Source organism: Watersipora subatra, chromosome 6 (assembly GCF_963576615.1).
Source record: "Watersipora subatra chromosome 6, tzWatSuba1.1, whole genome shotgun sequence".
Taxonomy (NCBI): domain Eukaryota; kingdom Metazoa; phylum Bryozoa; class Gymnolaemata; order Cheilostomatida; family Watersiporidae; genus Watersipora; species Watersipora subatra.
The window spans coordinates 33,763,709-33,776,631 of record NC_088713.1 but is presented as its reverse complement, the minus strand read 5'-3'; the positions used below and the strand labels follow the sequence as shown (position 1 = coordinate 33,776,631).

The 12,923-nt window shown below is 36.2% G+C and overlaps 1 protein-coding gene across 1 annotated transcript in view; it reads left to right on the top strand.

Moving 5' to 3' along the window:
* LOC137398669 (vitamin D3 receptor B-like) overlaps positions 1–12,923 on the top strand; it is a 39,698-nt gene that overhangs the window by 7,107 nt on the left and 19,668 nt on the right. Inside the window, exons 3-6 of the mRNA XM_068084852.1 lie at positions 3,402–3,511; positions 9,481–9,622; positions 10,507–10,586; positions 11,552–11,724. Of these exons, the coding sequence (XP_067940953.1) occupies positions 3,402–3,511; positions 9,481–9,622; positions 10,507–10,586; positions 11,552–11,724 (505 nt within the window). The remainder of the gene's footprint in view (positions 1–3,401; positions 3,512–9,480; positions 9,623–10,506; positions 10,587–11,551; positions 11,725–12,923) is intronic.

Genomic DNA, 12,923 nt, shown 5'->3' with positions numbered 1-12,923 from the left:
AAAAATTGATTTTGGAATTCAATTTTTTATTGAACTTCAAATAAACAATTAAAATGATACATAAACCTGCTTTCTGCAACTTGTAAAACTAGGTTTTTCAAATAGCATTAAATTAAAACTGTCGGTGTTGTTTCATGTTTTTTGTATCATAACCTACAGGCTCCGATGAATTAGGCTGCTAAGAAATTCTATCAAATGGCTACATGCCATTCGATAGAATTTCCCATTGTCCTTCGTTCTGCAACAGGGCACTAGAAATCAGCAAAACGCAAATAGCAGTAAAAACATATATAATACAAGGGTTAGTGGTGTATGGTGGTCCTGCAGGCATTTACAGTACAAGGGTTAGTGGTGTATGGTGGTCCTGCAGGCATTTACAGTACAAGGGTTAGTGGTGTATGGTGGTCCTGCAAGCATTTACAGTACATGGGTTAGTGGTGTATGGTTGTCCTGCAAGCATTTACAGTACAAGGGTTAGTGGTGTATGGTGGTCCTGCAGGCATTTTCCTTACAGTACTTCAGAGTTTTGGTCATCAATTATTAGTAGGGCAAACTTTTTATTGACCTCAAAATCAGAAAAATTGACCTAATTGTTTTGGGAATTTCACTTTATTGACTTTAAATTTAAAATACATAGTTTTCTAATTAATTAACAAATCGAGCTGTCCATGTGGAGTTTGAAAATAAGATTAATACATGTAGCTACATATTGGATGCATTGCATGCTGCTGGTAAGAACTTTTGCGTTGAATGGTTTGGCTGTTCCACTTGTTTCTTGTGCTTGACAGTTTTCTGATGGCTTTCCACAAAAAATCGTTTTGAAGACTTTACCACACAACTGGAAAGTTTACAATACAGCTCATTGCTGGTGTCTTGGTGAACTCGAGAGGGAACTCTTTTATAATCTGAAGAACCTTCCCATGAGCTGATTGCTTAGGTTTTGGCATATTTGTTAAGTGTAAAACTGACTGCATACTAGTCATATAATTGGGCAGCGCACGCTATAAATATTAATCAGTGGCTTGAGCAGAATTCATCATGCCATGCTGACTCATCCTATACATAACGAATAAAGTGAGAGGAAAAACCCATCAAATTTCCATTAGGAAAGAGAAATACCCAATTACCTTAATAAGGGAAAGTTATGAATTCCCAGTATGCATAAAGAGTGAAAATTGACTCAAAAATATAAAAATTGACCTAAAAGTTCAAAATTGACAATTTATTGACCTTATAACTTGACCATTAATGTACCTAGGGTGCTCATATGTGGTATTTTTGTGTTTTAAAGTTATCCAAACATGTAAAAAAATTGACTTCATTGACAAAAGTTTGCTCTAAATTTATTAGCTTCATGTTGAAACTCGTTTGCTAATAATATTCTTTACCTGTGAATTTAGTGTCCAAAGTGCCTCAAGCCTTCTAGAGCCTTTTTATTACAATACTAGCTGCACTACCCGGCGTTGCCCTGGTAATAAAAAATTCTTTGATCAGAAAATTGACTTGTCTTTAACATATAACAAAATTTGCCATTCTAACTTTCAAACTACATATCATGAGAGAAGCGTTTTGTGTAGTTGAAATAAATTAAAAGAAAAATAAAAACAACTGTGAAGGTTTTCAAACTTTGTCAAGCAACTTTAAAACTTTATATCATGAGGGAAATGTTTCGTGCAGGTAAAATAAATTAAAAAAGTAAAATAACTATAAAAGGGTTTAAATGTAAATGTGAAATAATTAGTAAGTAATAGTTAACGTAAGTCTGTTTTGTTACGATTACAATATGAGATGATTCGGTAATGATACAATTAATACGAACTGAGAAAACAAAATAAAAATCCTGAATATGTAGAACTAATAATAACAATTCTTGCATAGAAGTGTGCGTGTATAAAAAAGTTTACTGTTCCACCAGAAGTTATCCATCAAATCTTTGAATACGGAGACACTCCTACTCTATGGAGAATTTTCCCACGGAGACAATGTAATTGTCAGCGCGGAAATATTTGGCCTTAACCCCAGATATAGTAATTGAACACGAAAAATATTTCTTAACAGGACCTTCGTAAGTGTGGCCGCATTGGTAAAATAATCAGCGTGCGCTATATCTATAGCGGGAATGCGCACAGATCCACATACGGACATACTTTGAGAAATATATATATGGATAAAGATAATAGATAATAATTGTTTGGGCAATGATAAGTACTAGCTGCATATAATCAGGAACATATGTTAGATGCTGGTTTTTCTAGCTTCCCAGTTGATTAATTAAGTGAACATTGTTATGAAAGATAGTTTCCCTGTAGTCACACAAGAATATAGTTGACAAATATATGAAAGTTTAAATTTTTAATTTAGATTTATTGTTTTTTTTTAACAATGGTAAGTTACCAGAGAACATCTTATTATGCTTCTCATCCTTCACATCAAATAATTGCTTTGAATGTTTTTTATGGCGAAAAAATGTTATGTTTAGCTCGTAATCCGTGTTATGGATTTGCTAAACTCAGCTATTTTTAATAGACTTATGCATCAAGCTATTCCGGGATTAGCGTAGTAATAAGCAAGCCAGCTTTCATGGAAAGCCAATGGTCTATTACATAACACTGTATATAAGGATATGTAAGCCAGTGTAGAACAGGATGGGTAAGAATAAGTAAAGAAGTAAGATACACTAATGAGACAGAAGAACAAAGAGCACAGAGCATGAGATACTGTCTACAAGCAATGAAACTATATATGGACATTTGTGGATTATTTGAACATTAATTCATCTTTGTGCAGCTTTAGCTTGCGTAATAAAGAGCCATACTCATTCACCAGTCACCTTGCTTACAACAATTATAGTTGTGCATGAGAGCTAATAATCCTTCGGTATAAGACAACTTGTAACCAGAATCCATTTTGACTAGGTTTCGTCATGAAACATCAATGTAAACTTAAAATTTTTCACTATCAGCCAACTAGTTATGTTTGTGAGTGATACAGGAGCTATGTTTATCCTTCTTCCCTTACAGCTCCAACTTGATTGTAATCCAAAGGGTGTTAGACCTGGCCTACCCACACTAGCTGGTGAAGGGAGAATAACTCCAACTTTAGTGGGACGCCCAAGTTCATAAAAAGTATTTTAGGTCGGGTAGTATCAGTGATATCTCCTGTTGCTAGCTGGTGACACTAATAGCAAGGTATTCGCTGCTTAGTTGAAATAAAAGTAGAGCTTGCACAGAGTATATGCAAAGAAAATAGATGTTTTACTTGCGCTTTGTCTCGAGTGGAAACTGAAACACGAATGGCTTACGTAAGAAAGGTTGTCTGTAAGACAAACAGATTTGGAACTTTTTATGGCAGTCATGTTTACGGTGTAATTGACATGAAATGTAGTCTTTTCTCTGTTGTAGATTTGAGTGAGCAGCCCGCCAAGAAGGCAAAACTGCTGCCACCATGCAGGGTGTGTGGAAACAGCTCGAGCGGTCTTCACTACGGTGTCAACACCTGTGAGGCTTGTAAGGTCAGTAAAAGCATCGATACATACTTCTCTTTAGTCTAGGGTCAAGGTTAAAATTATTTATGAAAGCTTCTGCAAACAAGTTTTCCCTTTCCACTTGCCGCTAATGTGGTGTCGAGTATTCTATCTCAGCTGGTCTGTTAATTACTTTTATCAACGTCACCAGCTAACTAAATGTATTTGATTAAAGCTATATTAGTAGTTGCTACCCGTTATCGAAGCACAAACTGAGGCTTTTCACAAAGATTTTAGACTACAGTCTGTGTGGGTGCAGCAAAAGGTATGGAAGACCAGCGCGCCATTAGTTAATATTTGCCATTTGCGATTTGCCAATGGCAGGGGAGATAATGAGGAATAGAAGAGTATAGTTCGTAATGGAAAAACCTTGTTTCCTATTACAACGGTTCCTTAGTTGACTCGCTGGTCATCCTCGTTGTTATAGATACATGTAAACACTATCACCGCAAAAACGCTAGCAGAAAGTAAATTCACCGTTTCTAATATTGTCGTATGGTGTTGATTGATTGTTGTTTTCTTATAGCGGACACTATTCTTGTTACGACTTCTAATTTTAGAATAAGATGTTTGAAAATTAAACCAAAAATATGTGCCTGGCTCCATGTACTGGGCTAAACAATAAGTTTGACAGGTTTCTGAAAGTAAAGGAGCTCCCTTTATTTTGTAACACAAAACTATTATGTATGTAGTACTTCCTGCAGTAGTTGGTAACTTATTACTAAAAAGTAGTAGGTGTAAAACAATACAAAGTATGTGATAACTATTCACAATTGTGTTTCAACACACAAAAGCAACATTTTGTAACGCAAAAATACTATGTGATACTCATTAATAACAGTAGGCGAACAACAAAACAGAGTATGTGTTATATGTTCATTGTCCACTCTATGTGTATTGTATGTAATGTGATGTAATGTGTATGTGCAAAGTAATACATGTAGCAATTCTCAATAGGTGTGCATGCACAACACAGAGTATGTCATCATCATTTACAGTAGACATAGAACACAATGGGAACTTATTATCAGTGGGTATATGATACAGAGCATATGTAATCTGTTTCAACAAGAAGATAGGCTTGAAAGTATAGATCAGAAGTAACGACAAGAAATCTGCCAAATGAAATGAAAACAGCTACTGCAAGCACCTGTCCTTGTTAATATGGGCTACAGAAATAATCATCAGTTAATTTGTTAGTGGAAATGTGATGATATCTGTTAGCTTGAGAGTTATACATCTCCTGTGGTATCACTTGTCACAAGTACTGCACTGAACCATAGATATGCTATTCTATGATAGTCATTCTCAAGCTGATGCTTGTTGTATGGCCAGTGATATGTAGTAAATCTACAACAAACCAGGCATAATATCTATGAACCACAATTAATAATCTCTCCATCCAGGTGTTTCCAAATGGATGTCATTGTGAGCTATATGACATGCACGCAATGGGAATAACTGAGCAAAGGCAAACTTGTTAACAGAAATCTAGCCTCTTACAGTGAAGAAATAGTAAGGAAAAATCTTGCAAAATAGATAGTCATTTCAGTCTCCAGTTGTGTTTTATGAAATGTGCCACTTTGACCGAGGACTGTGCTCATGTCATCAAAATGGTGCTGTGATTATTTACTATGATTTATACAACAAAGTCTTACCTTTTCACTGATAGTGTGGGCTCTAATCCGTCTGACCTTTGGCCTATGGACCTCCTGAAAGCAAATTCAAAACGGATAACTATAAATTATATCCTCAACAGAAGGCTGCATTCCTTTTTACCTCACAACAAACTACTCCAGGGGCGAGCAACGTGTGGCCCGTGGGCCACACGTTGCCCTTTACCATTTATTGTGCGGCCCTTCCACCCCTCCCAGTATTTTTGCATATATAGATGCGTTTGAATGAGTACAATGCAGTAAATATAAAAAATGCTACATAGTGGTGAGATTTTGTTGAAAGCATAGTGTAGTGTCCCTCACATTAACTAGAATCTTCAGTTGGCTTTAAACTTTAGCAGAGTAGTCATAGATAGTGCTATATAACGTACATACATGTACTTACTGAAAAGACGCCATCTATTTATCATTCAATCCGTGATCTATGATATTTCTATACACGTATTTAGATCACAGTGACAGGTTTGTCTTACACATAGCATACACTGCAATAATGTAGTTGTTTACAAATAGCCATTCCCTTTCAATGATTGGTTGTTTGTTCTTGCCCGTTATTGGTCAATTTACTTTAACAGTTACCTAACTGTTGATTAATAATTAAGTGCTGTCTAGTCATCATGGCTACTAAAAGAAAAAGAACTGTGGCTGAAAAAAACAGGAAATTCAATACTGAATGGCAGAATAAATACTTGTTTACATCAGTACATAACAAGACTGTATGTTTAATCTGCCAGAATTCAGTAGCTCAAACCAAGGAATACAACATTAGAAGACATTTTGAAACAAATCATGGTGAAAAGTATGGCAGATACAACACAGAGAAGAAAAGACAACTTGCAGAAAAGTTGACAAAAAGCCTGAAAGCGCAGCAGCAAGTGTTAACTCAATCACATGGGTTGACATTGCCAATACTATAGTGAGCTTTGAGATTGCAAAGATTCTCACCAAACACCAAAAGCCATTTTCTGATGGTGAAATAGTAAAAGAGTGCTTACTGAAACTTGCTGAAGTTAAGTGCTCACAAATGCTAAAAAGTGTTTCAGATGCATCTCTTTCACGCCGCACAATAGTCAGACGAGTAGAAGATATGGGCTCAGACATAGCATATCAATTAAAGGTGAAACTGGGTGATATTGAATGCTATGATGAGCTGGGTGATATTGAATGCTATACTTGCATTTGATGAGAGTACAGATATCGGGGACACAGCACAGCTGGCTGTATTTATTGGAGCTGTAGATAAGGATTTCAATGTAACTGAGGAACTTCTCGACTTAAACCCGTTGAAAAGTACTACAAGAGGTGTAGATATATTTGAAGGTGTTCAAGCGTCACTACAGACAACGGGAATTGAGGACTTCAGCAAATGTGTGTCACTGTGTACAGATGGTGCACCATTCATGATAGGGTGTCACAATGGTCTTATAGCCAAAGTACGTGAGCTCCAGCCAGATGTTATTGCAGCTCATTGCATGATACACCAGGAGAACCTGAGCGCAAAAATTATCAATATGGATCATGTCAATTCAGTAGTAGTAAAAACAATAAACTACACATACATACGCTCACGAGGACTAAACCACAGAGAGTTTCAGGAGTTCTTGAGACACCTGGACAGCCAGTCTGAGAATGTTGTTTATTTTGCAGAGGTTCGCTGGCTTAGCAGAGCATCAACATTGCAACGTTTCTGGCTATTACTAGATGAGACCATTTTATTTCTGAAGTTGAAATGAAAGGAGGCTCAAGAACTGTGTGATCCTCTCTGGCGAATGGACTTCGCATTCTTAAATGATATCTCTCAAAAATTATCTCAACTCAACGTGAGGCTTCAAGGACAAGACAAGTTGGCACATGACTTGTTTAAGCAACTCCGAACATTTGAAAGAGATCTTCAGCTCTATGAGCAAAGTCTGCGTGAAGAAAAAGTTGATCACTTTATCACCCTTAAATTTGTCTTTAATGGCAAAAATGAGATCCTGGATAGCTATGCTCAGAGAGTGGCAGTACTTTGAGAGGAGATTTCCTCTTGTTTTACAGAGTTCAGAAGTCTCAGAAGTGAGATGACCATCTTCTTATTGCCTTGTACTTGTGAGATAAGCTCAGCAGCTATCCAGCTCCAGCTTGAACTGAATGCGCTGCAGGAGGATGACATTCTCATCCAAAATTTCAAAGAGATGCACCTAGTTGACTTTTATAAGTTCTTACCAACTGCAGATTACTGTAATTTAAAGCAGTTTGCCAGAAGATTTGTCTGCATGTTTGGAAGTACATATACCTATGAGCAACTGTTTTCCAAAATGAAGCACATCAAAAGCAAACTGAGAAGCAACCTGACTAACAGTCATCTGCTGCATAGTTTGCGTCTGTGCACATCAAGAATAGAATCTAACATTAACGAATTGGCTAAAAACACCAAGCTTCTCACTAACTATGAATATTATAATAATATTCTATTTCGTATCTCCATACTTTATCTACTGTCTACTGTCATTTATAAATCCAATACATACTCGTTTATTCTTGTATTGTATTCAAGTTGTATATTATGTGCTACTTTTTGAAATTCTAACAAAGACAGAAAATACCAAATCAGGGTTGTATGATGCGGCCTTCGACAATAGTTACATTTTGCAAAATGGCCCTTTTTATTGAAAAGGTTGCCCATCCCTGAACTACTCTCTCAAACTGTTTGAGAATGTCTCTGAACATTTACAAATGCGCTCAACTAGTATAGGAGAGAATTTTAGGATAAAACAGGTTGTCTACAAATTTGCTGCGCACTTTCTTTAGGAGATATAATAATAAATGTAGTTCCCACATTAAGTCAAACATTTCCTTATACAATAACACTATAAGCTGATTGATTGTTATATTAAGCATACTATATCAAGCTATATTTTTAGACTTTACTGGGCTTATAATAAAAGTCCAAAAAGTTGACATCACTTCTATTATCTAAATTATTTTTATTCTGATCACACAAAAAATCACTAACGATCGCAGGTTCAAATAATCTTTTATTTTACCGTTTGAAAGTTGAGCCGATGTTGACTGGTTTTTTCAACTTTTATTCTTTTCCAAGGAGGCGCGAGTTCTTTAGCTTTTTGCACAAAGCAACGCCTCTCAGATAATCGTTCCATATTGTAGTTCATTGACTAATATCTTGTTGATGATATTTAAAACTTACCAGCATTCATATCCTTTGTTTAACGTTACTAGACGACAGCTTTATAAACATCTACCGAAAGCGTCATAAATTTCGTTTCCCCATGCAACCGACAAACGACATTTTGGTTGTTTCCCCAGCTTAAGGATTAAAATCAAGCAAAAATGACGTGAATTCCGGGATTTGAGCCTCAAAAAATGGTACTGCCTTGCAGTAACAGCAGTATAGGAGGATATGGCCTTGGTCCAGACATAATGAGACCTTTGGTCTGCTGCAGCTGATAGCCCCGCCGCTGAGTGGTACACTTTCTGGGAGTCTACTCAGACTCTTCGTTCCAGCAGGATTCCAGATAACGGTGCCGGTTTAATTGCCGGCCGATCCATGATGCTAGTTGTAATAGTTGTAATATGGTCTTGCTAGTCTTCATGGTTATCTGATAGCAGATATAAGTAGCTAATAGCTAGTAGGTAGTCTAGTAGATAGTAGCTAATCTGACCAGAGTAACCGCATATTCTTGTCTACTTCACAAAACCATTATAGTCTTTTGCAGTTGGGATGTGTACGCATGATATACACATGCCCTCTATATGTACCCTATACACATACCCTATACATATACCCTATACATATACCTGGTACATATACCCTATACATATACCCTATACATATACCCTATACGTATACCCCATACACATACCCTATACATCTACCCTATACGTATACCCTCTACACATAGCCTATACATCTACCCTATACGTATACCCTCTACACATACCCTATCCATATACCCTATACATATACCCGATACATATACCCTATACATATACCCTATACATATACCCTATACATATACCCTAATAAATTTACCTTAAAACATATACCCTATGCATATACCCTATACATATACCCTATACGTATACCCTATACGTATAACCTATACGTATACCCTATATGTATACCCTATACACGATTTTTATACCCTAAACACACAGAGAATTTACACGCACCCTTAGGATCACTCTGTTTATACTTGTTGTATTAGAACCAACTTGGTTGATGATTTCCCAATAGAACTAATAGACACACCAATGCAGCTCAACTATGTGTATATGCAGGGTTTCTTTCGAAGAAGTCACCATAGAGGAGACAACTTCCAGTGTGTATACAATGATGACTGCCTTATACAGACAAACAAGAGAAGCAACTGTCCTGCGTGTAGATATAAGAAATGCCTGGCTGTTGGCATGTCCAAAAATGGTGAGCTTAACTCTTACACCAGAATTGAAATGAATTGTACATTGTTTATTGTACATGTATTATACTACATGTACAGTAGTATTGTACATGCATTATACTACATGTACACTAGTGTTGTACATGTATTATACTACATGTACACTAGTATTGTACATGTATTATACTACATGTACACTAGTATTGTACATGTATTATACTACATGTACAATAGTGCAAGTAGTATAATATGCAGCATCTTTGTAATATTATATTCATATTATACAATTCTATATTATAGTACATGTATATTTACATACAGTGTACATGTATATTATATTATGACTGTCTAGTATAATCCGGCATGGGAGTGTGTTTGGGGGATATTGACAACTTTTTCAATAGAATTTAATATATGTTACTAAAGCACTTTAGCCATCTTAACTAAATACCAATTTGTACAAATCATCTTGTTTATTAAGATTGTTTATTGAGTACCAATTAAGAGCACTTTAGCCTCAAATCATAAATGTAAAGGGCGGAGTCTCGCCCAAATAATAAGATAAACTTTCGTAGTTAATAAAACAACATAAAAGCGGTCAAATACATGAAATATATATATATATATATATATATATATATATATATATAAACTTCAAATACATGAAATGTTCCATGAGTTTTGGCTTTTTAGCTAATTTAGGATGTCATAATGAAATGAGCCACAAATATAGAGTTTTGACTGGGAGTTGTTTGCTCTTTTTAACTCGATCCAAAATAAAAAAGTTCTTGATCTGTCATATTATCTCACTATTTATCGAGCCTACATGATCCCTTATTCACATCAATCAATTATTCAGCTTGAGCCAGGTAACCTTCTTCATGGCTATCACAAGATCATGTTGTAGCGATAAAGATCGGACGTTATACTCATGAAAAACGGACACAAGATATTCAAGAAGTTAGAAGAATTTCAAGGAATGCACATGTATGTTGACTTTATGTGTCACAGCTAAGCTTTGCTTGGATTGTTTGCTAAAATAACTGATCTAATCTATACACGCTGTAAAATTCGCTCTGGCACTGGTCGTTGCACACGCACCCCCCTCACTGATTGACACATAGCACCTTCAGCCCTCGCCATTTGCTTACTACAGGAACAGACAAAGCCACCTTTTTACTTTGGATTAAAATATATGACATGGTAATCACTGTGTTCCCATGTCTCAAATGTTTTCAGAGTTGTCCGCTGCTGACAAATTCACACCCTACTGTTTCAGTGATTCGGAGTTGTACTATTGATCTTACCATGATTCCCGAGATATCTCTCAAAACAAAACTTGTTAATGTGGACTCGCTTTTTCTGTCACGGTCAGCTTTTAATTCATGCATAGTAAATTGGTTGCATTTAAAAGAAATTATTTTGCCATTATCATACAGGCAACTCATCCTTGGCATGTAAATGTTAGTATAAAGGCGGAAGGTCAAGCAGAAACAGTAGTGAACAGCAGTAGAACATTTTCATAGCAGAGACCCGCGTGGTTGTGTGCTGAATTTTTTCCTCCATTTTGGAGAGCTTAGTCTAGTATTATCGATTTGGATCCATCAGCAGTGAGCGTATGTTTTTATGATGTCAAATAGTACTCTCACAGTGAATGTCTTCGCACTAGTTTAGGGAAGCAAATGAATTTGGTTTTACAGTTTTTATGATTTGATATGAGTCTTTATATAGATACTCTTTACATAGATACTCTTTATATAGCTACTATTTATATAGCTGCTCTTTATATAGCTACTCTTTATATAGATACTCTTTATATAGATACTCTTTATATAGATACTCTTTATATAGATACTCTTTATATAGATACTCTTTATAGTATGCAAAACTTTGGCAAACACTGTATTGTCTACAAGGAACTGATTGCATTACATTCATAGTAATGTTTGCAGGAAGGGGCTGTGTGTATACCCTCAGCAATAGAGCCAGCTAGCAACTTCGGAGATAGCGAGTCCATCTCGAGTGGCATGTTGAAACCTCTTTTAATGGATTCATTAAGCTTCCTGCCTTCCATCTGTGAACAAAAGCATGCACTCTCCCTGTCTGTTATGGATGAAATGCAAAGGTGGGGACAACTCTATTCTTGGTTGCAGTTCTTGCATCATATTTTCTTGCTGTTTCTATAATGACATATGTTATATATATGTACCCTAGACGTGGACTGTACTATGAGAGATCGTCATGTGTAATAACTACATGCGTAATTATTCTTTGATGCCACAAGGTGGTTGAGTGCTGCAGTGGGTAGTGTGCTTGACTGTAAAACTGAATATGCAGGTTTGACTACCATATGATTACCATATGATTACCATATGATTACCATATGATTACCATATGATTACCATATGATTACCACGCGATTACCATATGATTACCATTCCATTACCATATGATTACCATGTGATTTCCATGTGGCGCAAGCCTTTGGGGCTTCAGACAGACTGGCAGATATACAGCCTCTTAATTATTAGCGCAATGACTAGATGAATGCTCGGTGTTGAGCAGGTAATTAATTTGAGTACCTACTTGGTAGGCTAGTAACTTTATGTAGTCATCAAGCATGCTAGTTATCAACTGACAGTATTTTCCCAGCTCTTGAAGCGTGAGTATTTTGACAGATGCAATAATTATGTGCTTAATTATTCGTCTCCACTGTCAGTTGAACATGTGGTATAATGGGTTATATTGCCTGTTTGCAGACCAGTCAACTCCGAGTTCAAATCCAGCGCATAGCAGAGTTTTTGCTTCTCTAAACCTTCGTTCTATCACCTAAAACTTTGCTGCAACTGGACTGACAATTGACAATCAAACACTGAGATTGATATAAATTATTACTGTTATTATTAGTAGCCTGGCAGTCAAACAGTAATGCGGGAGATCGTCAGGTGTTTCGAATAAGCACAGACAATAGCTCTTTGCGCAATTATTTCTGGAAGTCATGTGTAGGTTGTATGGTGCAAGTTTGAACCCTGTTTATTGTAATTTGTATCACATGCTCCCCTGGTGATGTATGGGCATGGTTCTTATTACAGTAAAGATCACCTCTCTGTTTAACTGACCAAAGCGTACATACTAGTTAAGCGTACATACTAGTCAAGCGTACATACTAGTTAAGCGTACATACTAGTTAAGCGTACATACTAGTTAAGCGTACATACTAGTTAAGCTTACATACTAGTCAAGTGTAATGACTTGAAAAATGAAGTTATGGCTTAGAAGAAATGCCAGCTAAGTATTGGTATGAAGGTCGGTAGGCTAAATTCT